Source organism: Lucilia sericata, unplaced genomic scaffold, assembly GCF_015586225.1.
Source record: "Lucilia sericata isolate MDLA Ls3-8-SP2 unplaced genomic scaffold, ASM1558622v1 Contig000062F_arrow, whole genome shotgun sequence".
Lineage (NCBI taxonomy): Eukaryota > Metazoa > Arthropoda > Insecta > Diptera > Calliphoridae > Lucilia > Lucilia sericata.
In genome coordinates this window covers 780,961-808,629 of record NW_023994097.1, presented here as the reverse complement: position 1 = coordinate 808,629, position 27,669 = coordinate 780,961, and the positions used below count along the sequence as shown (strand labels likewise).

The following is a 27,669-nucleotide window of genomic DNA, read 5'->3' as shown; positions in this document are numbered from 1 at the left end:
AACACGACAAGGTGTTTTTTAAATTAAAATATTTATTAAAAAATAAACATTTCTTGTACTTGTATGTAAGCGTACAAAATTGTTTAAAAGTTTAGAATGCTGCCTTCATTTTGTTAAAGTTTTTTTTTTTATAACCAACAATCATTAAGATTTAATTAATTTTAATTTCTGTTGTTGATTTAATAAAAATTGCATAAGAAAAATAAATACTTTGTTTAATTATAGGGATTACTGGGAAAGTTCAAATGATTTATCGGTACATTGTTTAAAGACTAAAAGGATTAATTTTTATAAAAACTTTATAAATTTTCTCAAGTTTTGTTGCTTACTTTTGAATTTAAATCTACGAAATGATTATATTATAAATTCGCATTTTTCAAATCAGTTATAGCAACTATATTGTTTAATTCAAGAAAGGTGAAAACGGTATTAGTTAATTTTTCTCCAATTTATCGATGTTTACTTTTAACCATTTTAGGAGGCAGTTGGAGAAACAAAATGAAAGTTATTTCCCAATTAAATTCAAAAGTTTTTAAAAGTATAATTATTCTTAGTTATACCAAATTTAAGAAATTTATTTAATTGTAAATACAATAAAAATAACTGAATCTAAAGTTTTTAATTTCTTCATTAGTTTTAACTTTATTGGCTTCCAAAAGGTCTTAAACCCATATAAGTACGTACATATGTATCTACAAAATGTTGATTAACTTGTAACGGATATTAGAATAATCATGAATTGCCACCACAATTAACTAAGAAATTTTATGAAAAACTTTAAGAAAATAAAGTCATTTTCATTTCTAACAAACAAAACTTTAATAAGCAATTTTTAATGTTGTGGCTGCTGTTGCATGTATGTGGCAACAATTAAAACATTATCAGCAACATAAATGTTAAAACAAAAGAAAGTAGAAAAATCTTAAAATAATCTAACATAACAAAAGGTGTAGACATTTTTAATTGCTGCACCTAATAACAACAAGAACAGCAACAATCACGCCAGCAACTGCAGCAACAACTAGAAGTTGCAACCCCCATAATTATAAAAACATTAGATTGTTATGGCAGCCAGTCAGTCAGCCAGCCATCCAGCAAAAACATGGATGGAGTATGCAAATAATATATTTTTAATAAAAAATATGAATAAAATAAACTATTAAGGAAAATAAACTAAAACTTAAAATTTTAAATTCTAATTCTAAACAAAATTCAATAAACTTTATGTAGTCTGTTCTTGATGTTGCTGTAAGTTGATTTGTTTTTTACATTTCATTTGCATACAATATTTTTTTGTGATTTGATTTCATAATACTAGTACAAAAATGTGAACAACATACAATATTATAGCAGCTGTTGATAGAACTTTGAAAATAACGACACAGACATGAGACAGCACAAGTAGCAAGTAGAGTGGCAGGCAGGCAGGGTGGTAGTATAGATGTGGCAGCAACAACAGAAAAATGACTGAAAAACAATCAACAGCATTTAAAGAAAAATTAAAAGAAACATTCTTTATGTTTGAGACATTTATATGGGTTGTCGTTGTTGTTGCTATATTTTTTAAGTACTCGACGACATATTGCAAAATACGAATAACAACAACGCTTCAATGTTTTAGTTTTTTTTATATTTTTCTTCCTCACACACAAGATTTTTTGTTACAAAAAAAAAAAAATGTTGCAAAATGTCTATCAATATTAAAATTCATAAAAATACACAAACACGCATTCGTATTTTCAACACACACATTTGTCTAAAATGGTGATCATTATTAACCCTTGTGGAGCCCAATCATTAAATTTGAGTTACTTATTATCATTTTCGAAAGATATCAGCTTTTTGGACAATTAGGTTAATAAAGGAGAAAGCAGAAAGGTTTATAATAATTTTAACATTATTTTCTCAGCACAGCTGCCAAGTCTATTAAAACAAAACAAAGCTTTAGCTAAAAATTGAACCCTCTAACCCAAAAATAAAAAACACGTTTTTTTCAAAACTCTTCCTAAAAATGGATTAATATACTCCACTTCCCTTTACATCCCCATAATGGTCTATATATTGGCTTACATGATCTTGTATAAACATTTATTATCTCAAGAATCTTATTCTACTTACACATTTTGACATGCACTCCCATCCCTGAGAATTGCATCAAGTGGAAAATGAAATAATAATAATAATAATCAGTTTAATAATTGCAAAAATATACAAAACAAAAAATGCTTAAGAACAAAATATATATTCTAAGACAGAAATTACTTTGATCCCCAGCTACATACATATACTAGGGAACACATACTTGCAGACGTCATCATATACATTCACTTGAATATGAATACAAATAAAATGCTACATACGTATGATTACACCATTTGCAACATTAAAATAAATTTATAAATTCTAAGAATCTGTTGTAAAAGATGAAGACACTTAAAATATTGATACAAAGATGATTTTTTCTGAATTATGAAAAATTTAAATTTTTGGTTTTGGAATACATACATTAATATTTGATAAAACTTATTAATTCTTTTAAAATAATGTCTGACAATGGTGTAGTTGTGATTAAAAACATAATGTAACTTGTGCAATTAATTGCATGTTTTATACATTTTCTCTCTCTTATAGTTGAAGTACAAAGTGTTTTTTAAATAATTTTGTTCCTTTTAGTCTATATTTTTTTGTTCATTAATGCCTCCACTTTTCTAGAGAATAAATTAAGTAAGCAATTAGTTTTAAAAGTAATTAACAAAACATGAATTATAAATTACTTAAATAAAACTTATTTAAAACTTAATTTATTAAAAGTAGTTACTGTTAATAATCAAAAGCTCTTGGTTATGTAGTAATTGAAGCTGATAATAGAAATGGACCTAAAGTCACTTACCAAAGGACGATCAAAATTTTACTTTTCCTACAGGTCGCAATTTTCAAGATAATTTGATGAAATTTGGCAAAGAAGAGTATGCTTTTGACCCAAGGAAAAATCGGTCCATTATTTCGTATAGCCTCCATACAACCGTACCCCCGAATGGGGCTTTTTAGCTCATAAATATGTTAAATATTCTTGTATCACTTCAAAAATTGGCAAAACTTAGTTTTATATAAGTCTTAATGATACTGCTGATTTTCGTAATGATCGGGCCTCATGTGACCCTTTTTTCCACACAAAATCTCCTTCAGAAAATGACTTGATGGTCAAAATTCACTTATAAACACTAACATCACCATAATATTCTGCATACCTATCCGATGTAGACGTAAATCCTTCTACCAAAATTTATAAGGATAGGATCATATTACCCCGCTGCCTCCATATAACCCCACTTTTGAGAAAATCTCTTTTTTGTCAACAAATTGTTAAAATATTTCTGAATTTAAGTAAACATATAATTAAGTACTTTATTATTAAAAAAATAATCAAAACTTGTAGCATAATCACTGGTGTAGGGTATCATATGGTCGGCCATGCCCTACTATAAATTTTTACTTGTTTTATAATAATTTAAACATTTTTTACACTTTGTTGAAGGAGCTTTAGCGTTACTGCTCAGTTTTAGAGATAACAGCAATATCGGATAATGGTGCTCAAATAATAAAAATTAAAAAAGTATCTAGGAAAAAAAATTTTAATAGCCTTGTTGTAGTTTTTGCTCAAATTATTTTTATAAAAGAAAACAACACTAAATATGACTTTCAAACAAGTTTAAAGTAAAATATTTTTTTGTGTGGCGGACTTGATTTGAACCTGCAAGCAAAAGAAGATAAACCAAAAAATACAGTTTTTTAAGTTTTTGATTTTTTTGTTGCAAGTAATAATAACAAACCAAGAAATATAACAAAAACGCCAAACATACATACAGCCAGCACCTTTAAGGTTTTTTCGTTTTTAATGTTGTGGTCAAAAACTTAAAACTGAATTCTTTTAACTCCCATTTTTAGATTTCTTGAGAGAAATATGTATATAGGTATATGTATGTAAAAAACCCTCAATCAGCATCCTTAAAAAACCATTCAAGTATTCCATTTCATTACAATACACTGGATTGCATTTCATTTCGGTGTATGTATGGAGTTTTTTTTTTATTACATTTCCCCCAAAACTGTCTGGCCAAGGTATGGTGAGCATTCGTTACTCAATTACATTTTCATTAACTTGGTACACGATTTCGCGTACAGCCAACATTTAATCATAATGATTATGATTACGTTGCAGTTTAGTTGTTTTTTTCCTGTTTTCTTCAATGGTCAAACTGCATTTGTACTCCCTACAACATTTTGCTGTTGTTTTACACTTGTAGGATTGTAATTTGTTTTTGGGGCCAATAAAGAAAAGAAAACAAAAATAAATAAACAAGATTGTCTTACAATTTATAAAATAATAATAAAAAATCAAAAAACCTTCAAGTGCTGATAGAAATTTGTTATTTTTCTTTAACCATATCATGGTGGATAGAGGGAAAATAGAAAAACCAGCAGTGGCTGTTTAATTTAAACAGCCAACCATTTTTCTCCACCATCATGCAACTTTTAACTACTCGTGTAACTACTCCAAAGCAACCGATCAAGCATTTCTAATAAATTCAAAGTCAAGGGTCAATAATTTAGCAAACACACAGAGTAGTCAGTTAGTCCCCATAATGAAGCATAAGAGTGTTGGGGCGGAAAGTGTTATTTGATCAATTTTCAATAAATTATAAATGCAACGAATCAAACACACACATACGAAATAAATAAATACTTGTTTGTCCATTGCACAGATTTTGAAGCTTTTTTCTTAATAGAAAACGACTAAAAGTTTTATAATTAAAGACGCTACATTTGTTATGTGTAATATTTTTGTATGTTTTTCATTTCACAGTAATGGAGCTTAATGAAATGAAATTCATAATTTGTCTTTTTTATTTAGAACGCATGATCTATAGAAACTATTAGTGAAAGTTGACTTGCGTTAAATAATGCACACAAATATCTTGGCACTACCAATGAAATATCTTTTTGTGGCACATTGTATAAATTTTAATATTTTCATAATTTTCTTTAATAATTTTATAAATATTGCGAAGAAAGAATAAATAAAGGCAAAAAAGCAATAGAAGCATATTTCGTCATCAGAGGCTTCCCTATATAAATGCGGTCTAATATTATAGCTAATTGTCCGATTATTAAGAAATAGGACCTTCTCTAAAACATTAATGAAAGTAGTTAGAGGAATTTTCCAAAAAAGGTCTCCTATGATTCTTATGTTGAAGTCAATTATGGTCTGAAATCTTTTGTTATTGATATCTTCAATTAGGGTGTACCAGCATAAAATAAGGAGTTAAAATGCTAAAATTTACTTACACAACAGCATTTTATGTCATTATTCAACACGGGAATGACATTGGAGTCTAGTACTTACCACGCTCGTTTACAAACAGAGAGTTAGGTATGTACTTACTATGATCGTCTGCAAAAGGGAGTTCAGTAAGTAGTTTTGTTTCTGAGAAAAAAATTGCCTACGTGGATACGTAAACTGCGTTTATTATTAGTTTTCCACAAAAAAAATATATTTTTATATTGGGCTTGTGCTGACATTTGTAACGCACAATAATATTGGTCTAGTGAAATAATGGACCGATCTTAACCATTTTCAATAGGTTTCGCCCCTGGGACAGTAGAAGATCACCATACCATATTTCATTGAATTATCTTCAAAATTGCGACCTGTAGTTTGATTACAAGGTTTACATGGACGGACGGACTGACGTAGCTAAATCGACACACAAAATGATTCTAAGACGATTGGTATACTTTAAGGTGGTATAGGACCAATATTATTGTGCGTTACAAACATCAGCACGAACCCAATATACCCTCCCCACTAAAGTGGTGTAGAGTATAAAAATTCAAAAACTATATGTCAAGACTAAAAAGTAAGTACTTACATAATATATTATTTGTAAGTCACTACTATAATCCTTCTACGTAATACAGACGGTATGTAGTAGTCATTTAAAAGTAAGTTGTTGAGTAAGTGCAAGTCAAAAAACTAAATTTTTGAAAAAATTTTAGTTTACATTGAGAAACATAGTTAAGAGAATAAAAGTGATGAATATTCTAATAAGACGAAGATCTGCATCGATTGAAACAAGTAGAGGTCTGGACTATAATGCAAAATAAATAGTTTTTAACTGTTGTAGTTATGATTAAATACCACTGCTTTATGTCTGGTAGTATATTCCTTTCACTTTACTGGAAATGGCTTCGTTTAAAGCGACTCATAATAAATATGACTGACCCTTTCATTCCCACCAAATACTGAGGATAACAGCGCCACGAATATTCGGTGAAAACTAAACTTCTTTCTTTTAATTCATTTAACACAACCATAAAATATTTATTAATGTTACTAAATCATTCATTTAACAACTCATTTAATAGATGCAAAATTATAATCTCTGAGAATAAAATTCTCAGCGTTAAAGAGTAAATTAACCCCTTTAGCAACAAATAAGATAAACGATTCAAAGTTTTCTCATTAAAAATCTATTACTATAATTTTTGTAAATGTTAAAATAAATTTCAATAATAAAACTGTTAATTATAAAGACTTGTATCAGGTACATTTCTATGAAACAGACACAAAAAAAAAAACAAATATATGACCTTAATATTTCATTTTTTCCGCAATTTGTTTAACAGATCTTAATTGAACAATTATACTGGTGATATATGATCACAATGAAATTTATTGTTGTAGTTGTTCTTATTGTTTTTACTACAATTATTGTTGTTGTTGCTATTTGTTATTATTGTTTTTTATTAACCTTTAGGTGCTCTAATTTGTTTACATAAATCAACAAATCATTATTATTATTTTTGTTCTTGTTTTAGTTGCTGGCTGGAAAATTAAGTTGTTTTATTTACTTTGAGAATTAATTTGAATAATTTGGTTTCGAAATTATCAATTTAACACTAGAATCATGATTTTGTTGTTTTTTTTTTTAATTTTTCAGTTAGTAATTTATTAAATATTGGTATTTCTGGTTATATTTAATTTTTTTTTATACTTGTTTTTCAAATTGTTTAAAAAACATTAATTTTTTACTTAATTAATTCATGTATTTTGTTATGGTTTTGCATATTTTTTATTTTTATTTCGTCTAAACCCCCGCAAAGTTAAATTATTATATATTTTTTCGAAATTTATTTATTTTTCTGGTGTGAGTGTATGTGTATGAGTAAGTGGTTTATGTGTGTATGTGTTTGGTTTTAGTCTTGGTTTATTTTTTAAAATTTTATTTTTTTGTTGTACTAAAAAAATGCGAATTGTACATTAATCAACATCACAATTTGACGTTAAGGTAGTAGGTAGAGTTGTTTTTTCTGGTTGTATTCGTATTGTTATTATTTTTTACTATTCATTTTTTAAGAAATTGACTTTTTTAAAATACTAAGACAAACATTTGAACTAAGGTTTTCCCCTCTTCCCCGGTTATTTGTGTGTATTTTTCGTTCGTTCATTTGTTTGCATGTTTCTACTCCCCCTCTTAGTCACTTTTAAGATTTATTTAAATTCGAACAAAAAATAGGTTGTATGTTTTTAATGTAAATTCAAATAAACGAGTAAAACTTTAAAATGACATTCAATATTTGTTTAGTTTTTTATTATTGTTATTATTATATTTGCAACAATATTTTTTTCTGCTGAAGTTTGTGAATAGTTTTTTTATGTAATAGGTTACATTGGATATTAGAATGGTAATAACAGAGTAAATATAAATAATTTAATCTTTTATTATTAAAGTTCATGTTTATTGCATCCTACGTACTACATGACCGTGTTAAACATAACAGCGAACTTTAGTTGTTTATTTGCAATATTGCCTAAACCGAATCCAAAATAGCTTTTGCACTGATGCAGATTTCTGCTGAATGTTTCATGTTTCTCTAAAACGTCGGAAGTGTCGGTGAATCCACACAGAAGACTTTTAACAAACATCGAAAGATGCTTGTCGAGTTGTTCGAGCATAAACTCTTATTGAAAACTACATCAAAGTAGACATTTTTTAATCTGATATTAAAGTTTTCCTAATTGTTGTTAGTGTACCGATAAAGCTGTATGGACTTAGAGGCTAACAATGTTTAAACATCTATCATTGTATGATGTTCATTTTCTTAAAATCTTAAATTACACAGTAGAACAAGTTTTTAATCGGAGTATTTTAATCTATAAGTATTATCTGCGCTTAATCCGAATCTGATCTCAAACTAGCACATACGGTTATCGAGATATCTCAGCCAACATTGTAACACTTATTTATAAAATTTGTTAAATCGCATGACCTTCCTATTGATTTCAACATAACCTTTGTCATAACTTGTTCCTTGTTGCGTCGATAACCTAAAGAGATGGAGAAATTCGTATCGACCTTAACTGAAACAGTTAAAAAAAGTATAATTTTGGTGCATTGGTTTTAGACTTTTATTAAATGTTGTTGGCCAGTGTTATCTAACAAGTTTTCCTTCTTAACTTTTACTTTATAAGTTTGTGTTTCTTTTATCAGTTATTCTTAAGCCGTTTAAATTATTAACCAATTCCATTAAGCCGTATTAATTTGGTGTAGTTGCAAGTAAAATACTTCCTACATAAAAGATACATAAATGTATGTCTATAATTGCACGTACGGATACAAATCAAATACCAAAAATTTAAGTTTAAAGGTGTTAATTTTCAAAGTGCTTAGCACCCAATAAAAAATAACAATTTTTGAAAAAAAAAAAATACACACACACTCATATAGATACAAACGAATAAACTTACGCATGAAAAATTATATAAATGTCCAAGTGGAAACTATGAAATATTTTATCTAATTTAATATGCAAACGAATTATTAATTCAAATGGTTGGGAAAGTTATCACACTCCTCACATACATACATCCATACATAAATAGATACGAGAAGCCACTAACACATAAAAAACAAACAAGTGGCTAATACTTAATATGTGTAAGTGTTTGCGAAGTGTATCCTATTACCAGATATTTAAATTGAATTGGCTTAAAGGTGAAAGAGGAACTAATGCATTTTAAACATGTGAGTGTAATCATAGTGGAATTGTATTTAGTAGGATGTACTCTCGTACACATTTTCTATACATGTGTATTTTGATTTATTTATACTCTTTGATAGAAATTGTTTAAGGTTTTTAATCTAGTAAATGTATCTTGCTCTACATTTTTTTATGCATGTGTACCAAAGAAGAAAAGGTCTGTTTGCATGTGAGTGTGTTTCCATGCACGTTTTCCACTAGCAACGTGTTGGTAGTTTCCTTTTTACCGCATACTTCTATATACATTATACATACATAGTTGTATTTGTATCTATACAAAGTTTAGTTGGCATTAATTATTTACAATTTCATCTTGGATTGTATACAATTTGTAATGGTTTTCATAGCTTCTTTTATTCGTATTTGTAGTGCTTTACTTTGTCAAAGCTTTAAAAGAGTAGTTTGCACTAAAAAATTGTTTCGTAACACTATGGGTAAATAAAAATTTTAAAGATATTTTCTTAGTTTTTATTTCTATAAAATGTTCGATCTACTAAGTTCACAGAAAAAATTCTAAATTTGTCTGACACATAGTGCAATTGTGTATTTTTATTTCATTTTTTTTTATTTATAACAAAGAAGTTTTCTAAATTAAAAACAATGTGCAATGTTCCATAAAGTAAATATTTACTATTTCTATTAATTACACAGTAAGTATGCCAAAAAGACACATAGAAACGCCGAGACACCTCAACTTAATTTTGGGTCATAGAATCTAGTGGCATACTCCGTTTTGAAAAGTTGGGTCAAAATCGAGAGATATTGCGTTAAGTTCACATGTTTCGGCGTTTTTTCTGTGTCTTTTTGAAAGTTGAAATTTTACGTACAGTGTTATAAAGAAAAAGTAAAATCAAACACCTATTTTTATGTTCACATGTGTACATAGTTTCGTCATTTAATTTTCGTTAATGCTTAAAAGAGATTAATATTCTCCCCATGCGTATCAGTCACCGTGTGCATGCGTATCTCTCTAACTCTTTGGAGATAAAGGCAAAAAAAGAAGGAATTGCAAGAAACACGCTTAAAGTCAAAAATTTACTTATTTTACTTTTTATTATTATTATTTGGTGTATATTTTATCCTTATTTTCATTTACACATATATAAAGCACGAGGGGAAGTGTTGCACACGCTGAACAACGCAACACATTTTCAGCACAACATTTTGATAAATTCCCATACAGTGGTTAACTTGACATTTAGATAAATTTATGACCACAATATATTTCTTTCAGTTAATTTTTTTTTTGTTTTTCTCACATAAACATCTTTCTCTCAGTGTACTTATGTATCTTGACAATACCCAACACAACAAAAAAACAAGCGAAATGCAATTACTTTATAGAATTGCAGAAAAAAAATTTTAAAGATATTTTTTGATAAATAAAAATAAATACGATCACGAATTGTTTAAGGAATTAAGTTTACTACGCACAGCATGTTTCAACGGTTTGCAAAAACTTTAATTTCTCATTTACTGGACGGTAGATAAAACGCCTGGCAAAAGTCTTAACAAAATGAGTGTTTAAAAGATAAATCTTGTTTTTTTTTCAACTAAAAAAAAGAAAGAAATCTTTAATTAACATTTTATTAAAAAATAAAGAAAAAAACACAAACAAGTAAGTTTTCTAATAAATTTATAAGTGCAAGTATAAACATAATATAACATGCACATTAACTTTATCTGATCGCAGATACTGCCCATGACAAGCGTTCTTTTTGTTGCACTCCGTATCATTCAGTTTCATCTCAATCAGCGTTTATTCATCATCAGTCACAAGTGGCGCCATTGTTTGTTATTTGTTATTGTTAATTTCTCTATAAACTTTTACGATTAAAAGTTTTTTTTTTTCTTGCAGTCGCTTTTTTCCACTTTATTAACTTGTGTGTGATATTTTTTGAGTGATATTTAAAAAATGTTTGAGTTATTTCATTCATATTAATTTATTTTCGAATTTTTATTGTTTGGATTTTCATATTCTCCTCTCGGCTGCAATTTCAATTCAACAATCAACACTTTGTGTTAAAAACACTTGAATAATTTTCAATAATTTTTAAATACGAATAAAAACGCAGAAGTAAACAGTTTTTGTTATTATTTAAACAGGTTGTTGAAATTTACATTGGAAATCTATAAGAAAAAGTTTTGTTTATCTTTATTCTAATGCATCAAGTGTCTGAAACACTAAAAACTTTGCATTAGAGAAGTGAAAATAATAAATAAATTTATTTCTTTAAAAAAATCTTAGAATTTTCAAATATGTTTAAAAATTATCTAAAAGATTAAAAAAATCTTTATTTACAATATAGATGGGCCTACCTTTTTGCCAATATTTTCTAGTAATAGTGAATTTCCTAAATCAAAAGACTTAAACTATAGTATTCCTAAAGTAGGCGTGACAAAACTGAAATTTTTAACTTTATACATAAACTAGTTTTTCCTCTTTTATAACTTTTGTAACTTCTATTTTAATCATAGATTATTTTTTCTTAACTACAATTTTCATTACTAAATTATAACAAAACGAACATAACTAAAAACGTAATAAAACAAGACACCTCTAAAAATATAAACCATTAAAAAATCATAAGATCTACAAAACGTCCAACGCTTTTTTGCTTCATCTTCATCCAACTTAATACTTTCGTACAACCTCAAGTAAAAATAATAACAATCGAATAGGAAAATGGGTAAAAAAAACACAAAATATAGAAAGAAAAAAAAAACTATTGTACTCCACACACGTACGGCAAATTACTTTAGAGGTCTGGTACAATGACAAGCAACAATTGCAATTTGTTTGCACACTCCCGCCGGCGTAAGATGGTGGTAAATAAATAATATAGACTTTTGAAAGAAAAATCCTAAAAAAAACTAAACACAGATAACAGTGGGACAAAAGTCGGTAGAATAGAAAAGTTAAATATGAAGTAACCAAATTTTTTCGTTTGTTATATTTAAATTTTTTATCAGCAATATTACTGCTGGTATTAAAAGTTTCCCAGCATTTTGACAAAGAGAAAATGGCAGCAATTTCCAGAAATGTATAACCCCATTCAGTCGCCTATTATTTGTATACATATGTATGTATATTGGGTCCATGGAACTAATGTAGTCTTTGTAATGCAGAGAGAAGACAATTGTCACTTTAATGACCCCAAGTAATGAGAAGCTTGAGTCAATCGTCACTTTAGTAGCTAGTTCTGTTCTGTCTCCCGAACTGCCTGTAGTTTCCTGCAATAAAACCTGGAAACATGACCTTTTCCAGCTTTCAGATCTATCAGAAAGATTTATGTTATATGAATTAAGTCTAGTTTAAAATTTAGCAAAAACCCTTGAATTTCAAATGAAAAGCTCTTGTAAAAGCTATCTCTATTTTAAACTTGATTTTCCACATGATTTAAAAAATTACTTTTAAAAACTTTAGATTTGTATTCGAGATGAAGTTTTGATTCCAAATGGTATAGAAATATGATTTTCATTTACTTTCATATAATTTTTTTAATTTAAAATCCACAAAAATTATACATTTTATCTGTGATGAGCACCATGCTTTTGTAATATAAATTCATATACACATACATACATGTGTATATTTTTTTTATTTTGAATTATTTTTTAATGATTTCGTTTCACTTTGCGCTTCATTAAAAAGACGGGCGGATGCGCGGTTGGTCTTTTTTGGTTTCAAGATCCTTTTGCGATCTTAAAGCTTTTGTGCAAAATCATCTCATATGACAACAACAAATTTACACATGCACCTAACAGTTGAGAGCATAATAGTAGAAGATTAATAATTTTTCAAAGTACAAAATGAAACACATTTACTTCGCTGTTCTGTATAGCTTATAGTTAAACCTAGATTACATAAGCTAAGCTTTTACATAAAATCTTTAAGTTTGCAGTTTTTTGTAAAATTGTAGTGCTATTATTTCTTTCTCTATTGTTCATATGTGAGTTTGTTTTTTTTTAACTTTTTGCTTGGAGGAGCATGTGAATGAGGAGAGTTCACCTAATAAACAAGTAACAAAAATTAAAAGATTCTTCGTTTATTTTTTTGTATCTTGTTTTTATTGTTAAAATACTATAAAACGGAAAAAAGATTGTTTATAAAAAAACAAATCAAGTTCTTTTTAAACTGGTTTTCTTTAAGCTTAAAAGTCAATAATATATTTTTTAAAAAGATCTTTTGGTAGGTTTTTATTATTGTTTGCTCTCTCTTAATTTTTTGACATGTTGGCCGCCATATTGAATGTTTTTGAAAGTTTTTTTTTGAGTATTTTTCAGATACACTCTGAAAACAACTAACTGATTGTTTGTCTGAGGCTGGTTGTTGACTGACTTACTAAGTCAGACGTTTATGAATATGTGTAGTATGGATATGGAGTGTGGTGTATTTTAAAGTTTATTTTCAGTTCGGTTTTGTGTTAAACTAATTTATCTTTAACAGGCAATCAAAACATCATCGTCATCATCATTTTTATGTGAATATAACTACCATCTTAAGTTGTGATTTCTGGGCTGTATTCTTTGTTTTTTTTTCTTCTTTTACTCAGGCTTTGTGCTCCACCATCTACAACTACATTTAACATAAACAAATATACAAATGAATAAATAAATTTAAAACCAACAAGAAAAAAAGTTTAATGAACCACTTAAAGTTTAAGTTGTAGGCTGGCAGGCAGTCAGTCAAGTCAATCTTCATGTGGTGTCATGGCAATTTAATAATAAAATTTATATTAAATAAAACGAAACAGTAGTTAATGAATTATAATTTAAAAATTTGCATATTTGTTTATAAAAGGAATAGAAAAATAAAAAATCACAATTTCCTGTTATTAACACTAAAATTTCATATGGAATATTAAATTAGATTTCTATTTTTATTTAAATTTTTTTATTTTAAATATCTGGCAATTAATTAACACCTTTTATGTGATAAAATTATTAATACTCTATTTTTAACAAACTGCTACATAACGAAGTGGTTTTAAAATGATAATGGTCCTTCAGGGAATATTTGTATGGTGTAGCCAAAGGGAAAAATTCAACCCCAAATTGTTATTTTAAAAGAAAGTTCAAGTTTTTGACAATTCTTTGCCAACTTATTGAAATGCCAACCTGATTAACATCAAATTTAAACTCTAAACCCACCCTACTTTTTTAGCTTTTTTCTTTTCTTTTTTTTCTGAGGGGGGATGTGTAAAATCCTACTATAACAACAATAATTTCAAAGTTACAAATTATTTTGTTGAACAATAACAGCAGCAGCTTCCTTTTTGGTTCACATGACATTAAAATACAACAATAACAGTTCAAAACACGGACATGAGTCTGGTGTTTCTTTTCTTTTTGTTGTAGTTGTTGTTGTGTTCTGGTTCTGTGTTTTTGGTTGAAATAACGAGAATTTCAGTTTGTTGAAAATATAACAAATGAATTATCTGTGTAATTAATGAGCTTTTAATTCTTAATGATTCTTCTGTGGAGAGTTTTATAATTTAAAGGCAGTCAGTCAGCAGTACAAACAGTTGAATTTTTGCAAAACGAATAAGAAGAAATGCAATTAAAGCGACTAACTTTTGGAAATTTAATTCCGTTTATGTAATATAAATAAGAAGTTTTTGTGTATTATTGCCCGGCGGAATATTTTTACCAGTTGTTTTAAATGAATTCTATTTTAACCTGTTTAAATTTGTCACGAGGATTTTAATATACAAAATCGAAACAAGCAGATTAAAATTAGTTCATGCGCCCCCTTCAAGGATATTGTCCTGTTAAAAAGACGGATTATCTTCCTTAGTTATAAAAGTGATTTTTTAGTGATTTTTAGTGAGAAGTTTATATCTCATCCTAAATGTAGGCAACATTATATATGATAATACTGTTTTTAACAAGTATGCAGTTATTTTTTGTTGACTTAAACTTCGTTTGAAAGTATAAACTATAATTAAACGCCTTAATATTTTAATTAAATTGCAAACTTATTAGAAAACAAACAAATAACTACTTGCTTATTTATATAAAATGTTAATTGGAATTCATATCTACAAAACGAATTCCCCTATTTATACACATAAAACAATATTTAAAATGAAACTTTAAAATTTATGCAAAAAATAAATTCTTTTCTTTTCATGTTCCACTCAACCACCTCAAATGTTTTAATTACAAAGTACGTAATGTCTTCTTAATACTTTTTTTAAATATTCTCATCTTTTTTTTCTTGCTTTTTATATACGTATTGCATTTAACAACCTCTTATTTTAAATGAAAAAAAAAAACTTAAATTAAATTTATTTATGCGCGCATTTTCGCCAGATAATTATCGTTTATCTTTGATTTAAAGAGCACGTCAAAATGTTAACTTTCGTATACATTTTGTATGGTTGCGGTTGAACTTGTCCAGGCGTTGACTTTATATGTATGTTGATCATATTCCTCGTGCAGCAGATCCAGTTGTAGAATTTTTATTCCTTTTTTCCAAGTTACAATTTTATACGTTGTTATTTTTTTTATTCTGTTAAATGACCACCTTAGTTAATTATGGGGCTTCTGGTTAGGGAGCTTGATGTATGTAAGCATTTACTTATTTTACATTTACACAAGTCCCTGGTTTTACCAGGAAGCTGTTGAAGAAAAAATTTTAAAAATTGCTGCTGCAAGAGTTTTTTATAATTCTGTAACAAAGGATAATTACATTCTATAAGAGTTAGTAGGGGGATATATGTTTTTGTTTTTATAAATAATTCTTTTAATAAAATTTTGTTACTAACATTGTATACTTTTATATAACTTGCTCACATACAGCCTCAAGTGTATATGTGTGTATAAAAAGTAACACTCAAAAACTTGGGTTAGTGCAATGTAATCAATAAATTTTTAAACATAAAAATTGATAACGAAATTTCGTATACCAGATTAAAGTGGCCTACTATTCAGAATAATGTCGCTAACCTCGGTATTTTAGATAAATCTGTATAATAATGATCTGTTATAAACTGTTATAAACTAAACAATGATCTGTTATAAACTATTTTGGTTAAAATACATGTATTTATACACATACGTACTATACATATACGTACTTTAATAAGTTCAGTAACAAATAAAAAAGACTAACATCTGAATATCAAAATAAGCTGTAAAAAGCTATATGTTGTTGCATATTACTTAACGAATTCTTCGAGTGTTTAATAAACAATAATTTGAAATTCACTTCCCTCCATTTCGTGCATGGAATGGAAAGCTTTAGGAACAACCTGTTTTCAAAGAGCATGTGTGATAAGAATCATATAAAAATGAAGTGCAAATTTAAAATAGTAGCTATGTGTTTTTTTCCGTTTTACAGGATTTTAATTGTATTTCTTCTTAAAACAAACCCGTTTCCGACCACAACAAAAAAAAAAAAGAGAGAAAACAGCTTAAAAGCCCATCATAACAGAAAAAAGTGTCTACAGCCATATTTATTGGAATTTGCAAAAATCATATCATGTTTTCTTTTATTATGCTCCTTTTGTAACGTGAAATTTCCGTTGTAGCATGCATTAAATTGTTGCAAGTATTTATTTTTTTTTTTAATCTTAAATTAAAGGTCTTTTTGATTGAAAATTATTTTTACAGTTAATGGGACGTGCCAGTGCACAAGAAGTAGAAGAAGATTGAAAAAAAAATTGTACCCATTGTCAGTTTTGTGGTGGTCTGTATCAAAATGTCATCAATCATTGGAAATTTTCTTTTATTTTCAATTTTAAATGCACATCTTTTGCTATTGACTGCATTCATTGATTTCTCATTAATTATAATTTTTTGCCTCCTTTTTTTTGCTCCTGGTCTATTAAATGAAAACTTTAAAAGTCATTAAATTGAGGAATGATAACGTTTTATTATTATTAAGAGCCTTGAAATTTAAGGCAAACACTGAATAAAAATATTATTAATTTAGGGCATTAAATTAGAAGGACACTGCATAAAGAACTTAAAATCTCTAATTTCTAGATGATACAATTTAGAAATAATTTAGATTATTTGAAACAGGTTCTTATTCTCATCCTCCGACGCCTCCGTGCCAACCACTGCTTTATAGTATATAAATTTCAAATCAAATGATGAACTGAACTGCTTTGGACAATTTTTGCTAGGATCAATAGGTGAAAAGTTACACTTATTTGAATAAAACCTGTATGACCAAAATGTCCAACTTTGACCCCCTCTAAGTCCGGCAGTTCTGGACCGATAGCGCGGAAAATTTGTGGCAAATTTTTTGAGTTGGGTCACTTGATATGAAATGTATATTTAAATACTGAGAATATTAATGAAAGTTGAATAAATGTTATTTAATTTTATTCTTTCTCAATTCATCATAATGTTTACACTCTCACTTACATTTCTAAATAAATACAAATCTAAAAAAAAATAAAATGTTTAATGTACAACATCAGCTGTTGCCTGTATGTTTTTAACAACAATTTCATCTCAAACACACATGATGTCATTTCACTTGACTGCATCTCTCATTTAATGGTATTAAAATTTAAAATAAAACGAAAATTTCTCATAAACAAAAAAAAACACAACATTTCAAAAGTGCGAAATACATTTTTTGACTTTTTGTTGAATAGAAATAAGAACAATTCGTTTTTGCTGTTTTTTTTTTTCTCTTCAGTTGACATGCCAACCAACATCGTTGAGAAATTTTTCTTTAACATAAAATAATAAATTGAAAAATGCTTTAAAGCGAAATAATCAATTTTGTAGAGCTACAAACAACAATAAAATTTAAATTTTTTTTGACATAATTTCCATTTTTCATCACAAACTCTCACTCTGAAGAACGAAAAAACAACAAAAGTCAGAAAAAGGCAAAAACAATGCAAATTTTTATTTGTAGGCTTAAAAAGAATAACTAAAGAAAAACATACAAGCATTAACCCATGTAGGTGCGGACGAAGCTTTTTTTTAAAATACTTGAGCATAAAGAAGTGAGAAAGGATTACAGATTGCAATTTTCTCTTGGACTGTTGGGACGACCCAAGTCGAAACAGCTAGAAAGTATTTTCTGCAATTTCTTCAGATTTTGTTATATAAAATTATGTCTTAAATAAGCTTATTAAAGTATCATTATTGAATTCTTGAAATAATTTCAAAAATATTTGAAAGTTGATAAAAATAATGCCACCCAAAATTAAGCTATTAATGGGTTAAGGGATATGTTAAACAAAAATCCAAACACTTCCACATGTCAGTATGGATACGTTTCAAAAATAGAACAAAACCTACATCCAAAAATTACACATTTTCTACTTTTAGGTTTTTGTAAAAGGGGGTTTGTTTTTATTAAGTTTTCAATAGTTGTCACTCCTTCGGAAGTATTTATTTTTATTTCAACACTCGTGCCTCATGCCTCTTTCCTGCTCAGCAGCAACTACAACAACAACCTTGTGTTACATGGAAAAAGTGATAAATGATATTTTACCAAAAATGACAGTTCAAGTGTTAAATGAAACAGTGTAACAATGTTGAATGAAATAAAAAAAATCAATTTTGATATTATTGTTGGTTACAATTGTTTGTTTATTTGTTTTAACAGTTAATAAGATTTTAATGGATTTTTTATAGGAAGCAAAGGAAAAGAAAACATACACAAACCACCTGTTAAGTGTAGACTGAATTTACCTTAAAAGATCTCTACAATGGACCATTCACTACTTGCTTAAATTGTTTTTAATCCCATAGTCATTTATATTCTTCAATTTCTGAGTTATATTATCAGTTTCTTCTTTAACCAAAAAAAATACCTTGTATCATTTGTCGCTTTAAAGGAAAAAGTGCATTTAGTGTATGACATGTTTACTGTCCAGTCCAGTATGTTTTTCATATCAAATGACACATCTTTTACTATAGACACACCAACAGACAGACAGCAATACAATATTTATCCAAACACTATTCAATGACACAAGTACAACATCTCTAGAGTTACTCATTCGTTTGGCCGCTCAGTGAGACAGTCAGTGGTTTGGTTGTGGTGTTCCTAGGGTTTACGTATATGTATTTGTGGCATGAATGAACGCATCACAACTTCTTATGCATCATTTATCATCAAAAGAATTCTTTTACAATCAAAAACAAACAACAACTGAGCAACAACAAACATCTACAAGATTAATATACTTTTTCCGAAAGAAATTAACCCACAAAGTATTAATGTATATAAACTGAATGATACCAACACAATTTGTTGATCTTTAGTAAGAAAAAAAATTTGTACAAAATTCCAGAGTTTCCGACTAAACTCTTTCCCTGACACTGGCGGCTTTTATTCATCTTTTTCATGAGCTTACGATATACTCCAAGAATTCGGTTGTAAATTCAGTAAAGCAGCCCCTTGATTTTATTTAATATTTCCATACTCCCTCCCTGGCACAGCTTGAATCAAGATTTATTTTCTCCAACACAACTTATGCGCATAAATTTATTGTTGTTGATTTATTAATGGTTTTAATAATGTAAACTTTTTTCATAATTTTTTTTTTCGTTTTGCATCTGATTGTGTTAATAAAATTTTTGTTAAACATTTTTTAAACAATTAAAATAAAACTAAATGTTTGTTTACACAACAAATTGAAATGACTCGCATAAAACACTACAGGATCGATAATAAACCACACGCATTGCAACGAGCAGCTAAATACAACCGATCAGTACGATGAGAGTTAGTGCGTCCGTCCGTCCGTCCAATGTAAACTCAAGCAAATAACTTTGACAGCAGCACCCAACAGCAAACAGCAGCAACAAACAATAAGAAAATATGACTGATGATCTGTTGGTGTAATATTGACAGATCTAATGATCACTACTCTTTAACAATGAGAGATTATAATACTTGAACAGCAACAATAACAACAACATCAAGAAGAGTGTGTTTAATGTTTAAACATTTAACATTTCTATATGGACAATTTGTCGCGTGGATATAATCTGGGTAGAAACAATAAAAAATATCAAGAAATAAAACAAAGTGTGATGATTTATGATGCCACCAATATAGACATTTTATTATGAATTAATAAATGGTTGAATCAATTGAGGTGTTTAAATAGGTTAAAATCATTAACAGTGATTTAGTTATAGACTTTTTATAAGTTTAAAAAATATTTGAGAATCAATGACACTGGGCAGCTGTTATTTACATACATGGGCAATTTCGTGTCAAATGACCCAAGTTTCAAAATCGATGTCTTCCGAAATTTGCACCACGGTTTCTACTATTGGAAAGTAGGCCAGGCACAAATTAAACAACAATCAAGAAATATCTATATGAACTCCTTTGGACAACTTTTGCTAGGACAAATAGGTGAAAAGTTGCACTCATTTCAAAAAAACCCTGTATGACCAAAATGTCCAACTTTGACGCCATCTAAGTGCGGCAGTTCGTGACCGATAGGGCTGAAAATTTGTGTCTGGCCTACTATCCAATAGTTCATCCAAAGCGATTTTTTGAGTTGGGTCACCTGTCACGAAATTGCCCACATATGTGTGTATAGTATTTCATAATAAAGTTTTAAGCTAATATTTTTCTTTTTAATGGACTCTGGATCTGGGATGTTTCCGAATAAAGATGAAACATTCAAATTAGGACCATAACAATGATTTGGACATTTTCGGTCTTCTTTCTTTTACGATCTACATATATAGTATATATAAAAAGTATACTTGTAGTTGATAATCTAAGCAATATATGAACCGATTTTGAGCTCTTTATAATCTTTTGGATATAAAGCATCATCTGATTTCCAAATCTTCCAATTTATTTTATATATATATATATATATATATATATATATATATATATATATATATATATATATATATATATATATATATCTTGTCTTGACAATTTTTATTTATTTTCAAAAAAATAAAAAAACAAAATAAAGACTACGTCAAAAGTGGCCACAAAATGTTTCCAAACATTTATTTTATTATCGTTTGAACAAAACACGACAAAAGCATTAGACAAAAGTGTCAGTCAGGTTATCAAATATTATTGAAAAACTAATATTTCACTTTTGGCTATTAAAAGAAAACAACAGCAACAATGGCCAAATAGAATAAGCGAAAACAATTTTAAGGAAAAAACGAAGAAGACAAGAAATAAACATTTTTTTAAGATTATTAAAGAAATCTAAAAAAAAAACTTAAACAACTTACTTTTACTAAAAAATGTATAAGTAAAGTACGACCTTGTATTAATATAAAGTCTGTGAAGTTGGTAAATCTATAAACTAAATCTATAAACTATAAAAGCAAACAAATGCAATTTTATGGGAGCAAGTCGTAAATCTGTCATAAAACGAGTTAAAAGTTCAACAACGTTTGACATTTTCTTATAGATTTTTTTTGTTAAATAGAACATCTTAATATTTAATCTCAAATAATTTATTATTCCAGCAGTTGTATTCGTTTTACAATTTATTTATATTTAGTCCAATTTTTTATTTATTTTTCTTAAATTCCTTAGTTTATAAAACTGTCAGTCAAAATTTCGTAAATATTAAAAAAAAGAACACTACGACACAGAGCTAATGTGCCAGCCACCTGACTCAACCCATCATTCAAATATTTCAAAAAAACATACACACACTTTTGTTGTTCAGCCAAGTGACAGTGTCAATGGCCAACTTAAGACAACACCCGCAACAACTTTAACCCAAATTTTGGAAAATATAAAAAACAAGAAATTAAGATCTTTTCAAAATAAAATATTAAGTTATATTTATTACGCTATAAATGACCTTAAGACATCTTAGTTTGTTTTTATTATAATTCATATCAAAGAACAAAATATTGAAAATATTCATGTACGAATTGTATGTAAAGTTGGTGGAGAAAAAAAATGCATTGTTTTGATCATGTTGTTTGACATTGTTGTGATGATCTGTCATTTCAAAGAGATTTTATGGAAAAGAAAAGAGTCGAAAAGAAAAACAAACATAAAAAGTACTGACAACAGATTAACATATCAGTTTCAATTGTATATTTTTGATGTCTGCTGTCCGTTGTTTGTTCTTTGCAACATATGCAAAATATTACACAGATCTTTCTTTTTTTAGATACTTTTTATTTGTTTACTTGTATTTGTTGTTAAGTCCATTACTATTTGTGTTATAGCAGCATCTTAGCCTCATCCCAACTGGATGATGATCAATGTGCTTAAAAGATCTGAGAATTTATAAAGTGACACAACAGAAAAATCTTTATATTTGTGGTGTGCGTATAAAGTTTTGAATCAAAGTAACTTGTAGTTGTGCAATGAAAGTTACAGGTCTTTTTTTTTGTGGCATGAATGGAAATTGAAATGAAAAACAAAACAACACTTTCAAAAAAATTTATTTACTTTTTTGCGATTATGCAAGAGATTAACAGTGGGCTATCTAAGGCCCAAGCAATTGAAATACATATATTTCATAGATTGTAAACAATTTTGATTTGTTTAAATGGTTACGTATTGCTCACGAATTGATTGATAGTAAAAGCTTAAGCTGGTTCTTTAGAAAGTATTTAGGCAATACATTTTTCATTAGAAAGTCTTTAGCTGAAAAAAGTTATCTTTAAAAAACAAAGTTTTCGACAGAAAATTTTTAGTCGAATAAAATGTTCATTAGAAAATCTTTAGTCACATAAAGTATTATTCACAAAGATTTTAGCAGGTTTAGGGGATAACTATTACATTTTCAATTACAATTGCATTTGAAGTAATTGTAATTGAAGCTTTACCAATTATAAATATGATGCACTTGTAATTGTAATTGAAATTTTGCCAATTACAGTTATTTGTAATTGAAATTTTGCCAATTACAGTTATTTGTAATTGAAATTTTGCCAATTACAACTACTTAAAATTGTAGTTGAAGGATTTCCAATTACAATTACTTGTAATTATACATGTAATTTGAATTAGTAATACCTAAATTACTTTTACAACTAATTTTAATTGGTTATTGCTCAATTACACATTACAAGTAATTGTAATTGATCATGTAAGAATTACTTTATGTAATTATTCTTTAGAAAAACTTCAATCTATTAAAATTTTCATTCGAAAATCTTTAGCTTCATAGTTTTCTTTATAAAATCTTTAGTCGTAAAACATGTTGAAATTTTGAAGTTAGTTCTGATCTGCTCCATAATATTTCACTTATGAAATTCAAGTAGTTTTTGGTACTAAACGAAAAAAATGTTAAATATGTAAAGTATGACTACATGTACATATTTTACATACAAAAGTACTTTAAAAAATTCAACGTATTTGTTTTTATTCTTGTGATATGCAAAAACTGACTGCTGCTGGACTGTTGTTTGACATGACAGATCTCAATATTGACATTGACTATAGCAGGGGCAGTGATTGACACAATATTAGCATACACCTTGTAGACAATCATGACAAAAGTTAAGAAGAAAAGTAAAACAGAAAAGAACACAAACTTTATTTTATAACTTTTTTCCTACCAACTAACTTTGCATATTTTGTGAATAATATTTAAAACTGATTTCAGTTTTCGGTTTGATTTGTTTGACTCTAGACATAAACCAAAATAAAGTAACACAGGTCAGGGTTAAATGAACAATAATTCAAATTAGATACAAAAAGATATTAGCAAAATATAGTGAACATATTAACTTTATAATTCAGCACTTCCATTGCCTGAAAATCAACATTGCATACATGTGATAACAATTTACTTGTAGAATATAAATTATTATGATTTGAAAATTTCATATAACATTAATCAATTATGGGCGGGTGTGTGTATATGTTTTTTAAGGTAAGGAGGATACATTGAAACAAAAATATTAATAAACAAATGATTTTTATCATAAACTTTTTTTGACACTTAATAATGATGACGATGATGTATATGAATCTGTATTTTTTTTTCAAAATGATTCATCGCCAAGTTATCGGACATGCAGTATTTTTCTGTACAGAAACAACAACTGAATTTTGTAACAAATTACTTTTATTTAAACATTTGACAAATTTACAGTAACATGAAAATTTATTAATAAAACATTATAAAAGGCAAATGTAAAAAAAACATTTATAAAATTTATATACAAAACGAAATACACAAAAATATGTGTGAATTGTGTAAAAAATAAACAGCAACAACTACTTTGTAAATGAAATACAAAAAATATAAATATTTTTTGTTTGAAAAAAAAAAACTATATAAAGAAACGCAAGTAACTTGTCACAATATGTTGTATTTGTCATTTGTCAAACAAGGTGATACAATATCTTGTATTTATTATACATAAAAAAATAAAATAAAACTTAAAAACTATACAAACATTTTAACATACAACATTTAACTATAAAGATATATAAAAAGGAATATGTACATATGTATAAAAAAATACAGACAGTTGGACGGACGTACAATCATATAACTTAAAATTATACAAATACTGTGGAAAAACTACTTACAATACCCATAGTTTACTTATAACTAGGGTTTTCAATATCATGACTTTTATATGTTTTGCCGAGATATTTTTGAAATTCTGAATCTAGTTTCACTTTTGCAAAACATTAGTACTTTTAATTTGTTCCATATATAATTTGTCGAAAATCTTCTAAATAATAGGCCAATTTATCTATTTGGTTATAAATATAGAATTAATTACAAAGAAGTTTATAACTAGAGAACTTTTCAGAAATTTTGTATAAAATAATCTTAGTAAAAAATTTATAAATATAAAAAGTAGTAATTTTGGTAGTTTTGTATTCCCGAGCTCTCCGCTTAAAAACTCCAGAAATTATAAATAAAAATTATTTCCCGCTAACTTCTGTTATAGAAACCCTATTTATAACACTCACTCAACGAAGCGGTTTTTTAAACTGTCATTTAAATAATAAATGTAGAGTTGCAAACTTAAATGAATTGAATAACATGGCTGAAAAAAATTACAAATTAAAATGACACAAAGAAAGAGATGTTTATAAATTATAGTATTTTTTTCTGCTTGTTTTTTATTAACAAATTATTAATAATAACGTAAAAAAATGGAAATTTTTTTATTAAATATTGAAGGTGTGATAATTGATTTAATGTCATCAGCAAAATCTAGTCATCTATTATAGAATATCGACAGCAATTAGGTTAGGTTAGGGTTAGTTTGATAGGAGGATGTATCTACATCAAATCCGAAGAAATACACCTAGGCCACTATTGGGCCTGTTGTGCGCTCCTTTTCATGGAAAATGTTTGTTGGTAAAAACAAAAACCTTATATAGTATTCACTAAATGTATTATCGTTCGATGTTCAGAAACTCAGTTTCCTTTACGTAATTCCTAAGTATTTTCCAATTAGTGTTCGTGAGAGATATTATATCCGGAATAATATCACTTCCAATATATTTGGATCTAATTTCGGCGAAAGCCTGACAATGGCAAAGAAAGTGCTCTAGAGTTTCACTGTCCTCTCTACATGCTCTACATTCGTCTGAATCCGCATGTCCAATTTTCTATAGGTGTGCCCGTTATCCTGTGTGTCCACTCAGAATACGTACCATCATACTAACCTTAGACTTGTTCATTTTAAGGAGGCTTCTCGTCCTGCTCTCGTTAGGTTCACCCCATATGATCTTTGCGGTTCTACCCACGGTTTCATTATTCCAAGAGGCCTTATGGGTTGCGTCCTTTTAAAGCTATTACATTCGCTCTTTCATTGCCGACTACTCCCGAGTGGCCTGGTACCCATATGATGTGAAGCTTACCTCTGGTAGAGTATTCGGATCGGCAGCAATTAGTGATGGAATGGATCTTTACAAGAAATTGCTTAAGGCATTATTGTTGATAAATTATCAAAGGTTTATAAAACAAATTTCTGAGTATCTCAAATAACATTGTCATCTAAAAAAATCGGTCTAAATAATTGAAGTTTTTATTAGACTTTTTTCAGCCAAATCTTTCTCGATTTATAGGAAAATATATGATCTCTATCATGTTTGCCTGCATTTGCTTCAAATTTATAAAATTTTAAAATCTAATAAATATGTTGCTGAATACAGGAAATTGTGCCAAATGTATGGAATTTAAAATATAAACAAAATAAACGACCCCATGACCTAAAACTATCAAAAGTCATTAGAAACAAACAAACAAGCACCCTAACAAATAAAAGCCCTCAAACAAGTACTAAATTTTGATTGAATAAAACATTTGTCAAAATTCCCAACAAATATAAAAATCATACATAGAAAAACTGCTTCAACAAGAACAGACAAACTAAATAAAAAAAAAATTCAAAACAAAGCCACTAAAATCGAACATACATGTAAGGGAAAAAAACTAACCAAAAAAAATCCTTTTACCTTAATATTATTGCTGCTTTGCCCAACAACTGTCATATTTGATTATGGCATTATTAAAAATATGTATGAATTTATTGACTTAAATGCCAAAAAAAAACGAAACACTCTTCACTAAAGGAAGAGTTTATTAGCTTTAAACCAAAATACATCTTTATTTTACAATTTCCTTTTCGTACTCTTGTACTCGTACTAATGTTTAAATAATGTTTAAATATCGCTACTTTGCTTATAAAACGCCCCCTCATTATAGTCAACGCGTTTTGGACGCCCCTTGTATTAAACACAAGCAAACATTTACTCGTACACAACCTGGTGAAAAATATCGGCTAAATTTAGTTTAAAACCTTTGCAGAGACATTTGAAAACTGAAAATCGTTTTTTTGCATACATATAGTCAAAACACACACACACAATTTAACGGTAAATTGTTTACTGCCAAATACTTTTACAGCATAGAGATACTTCTTTTTATTGCTTGCCACATTATTAAACAATAAAATGGGCTCGTGGCATTTGTTTTTGTTATTCTACCAGTCCTCCTTTTGAAACTTCTTTTTTTTCTGGTTTTGGTTAAAAACATAAATATTGGTTGTATATAAAATAATGATAGACAATGGAAATACAGGGGAAAAACTAAGAAAATTTAGCTTTAGGAAGAAAAAGCGTACAATTTAGATTATACATTGCTAACTATTTTTACGGCCTGATTTCGGCATAAGTATCGATACTTTTTGACATTCTCTTTAAAAATTAACATTTATCAAAAGAATTGATCAATATTTTAATAGTCGATATTTATTTTACTGAATATTTCTATTAAATCAGAGTAAAAGGTTAACCACCATCAAGCTGTATGCCTTAAAAGAATGCTCCCCTATAATAATCAGGGCGAATATCATCAAATTGACTGAAGAGGACCTTATATGAGAGATATGGTTAATTATGGATCGTTTTTCATAAATTTTTTAGACCAATTTTGGTTCATATAAAACATCTTTACTTCGAATATCACTTCCCGACACTTTCCGCATGAAATTCGGTAGGAAGATTTACGTTCCTATAAATGTTTCTTATATCAAATTTCATAGCTGTACACGTATTTTTAAGTCAGCAATGATCGTTACAGTAATTTTCCCTTGGACCGATCCTCAATGGATTTGGTAGAGAGATTTTAACTCGTATAA

At 28.0% G+C, this 27,669-nt stretch overlaps 1 protein-coding gene across 2 annotated transcripts in view; it reads left to right on the top strand.

Moving 5' to 3' along the window:
- Positions 1 to 27,669, top strand: part of LOC119616231 (homeotic protein Sex combs reduced) — a 50,569-nt gene that overhangs the window by 19,311 nt on the left and 3,589 nt on the right. The window contains exon 3 of one of the 2 annotated variants that reach the window (XM_037972558.1): positions 678 to 680. The exons of the other annotated variant lie outside the window; for it this stretch is intronic. Within the exon in view, the coding sequence (XP_037828486.1) occupies positions 678 to 680 (3 nt within the window). The remainder of the gene's footprint in view (positions 1 to 677; positions 681 to 27,669) is intronic. 2 annotated transcript variants of the gene reach the window in all.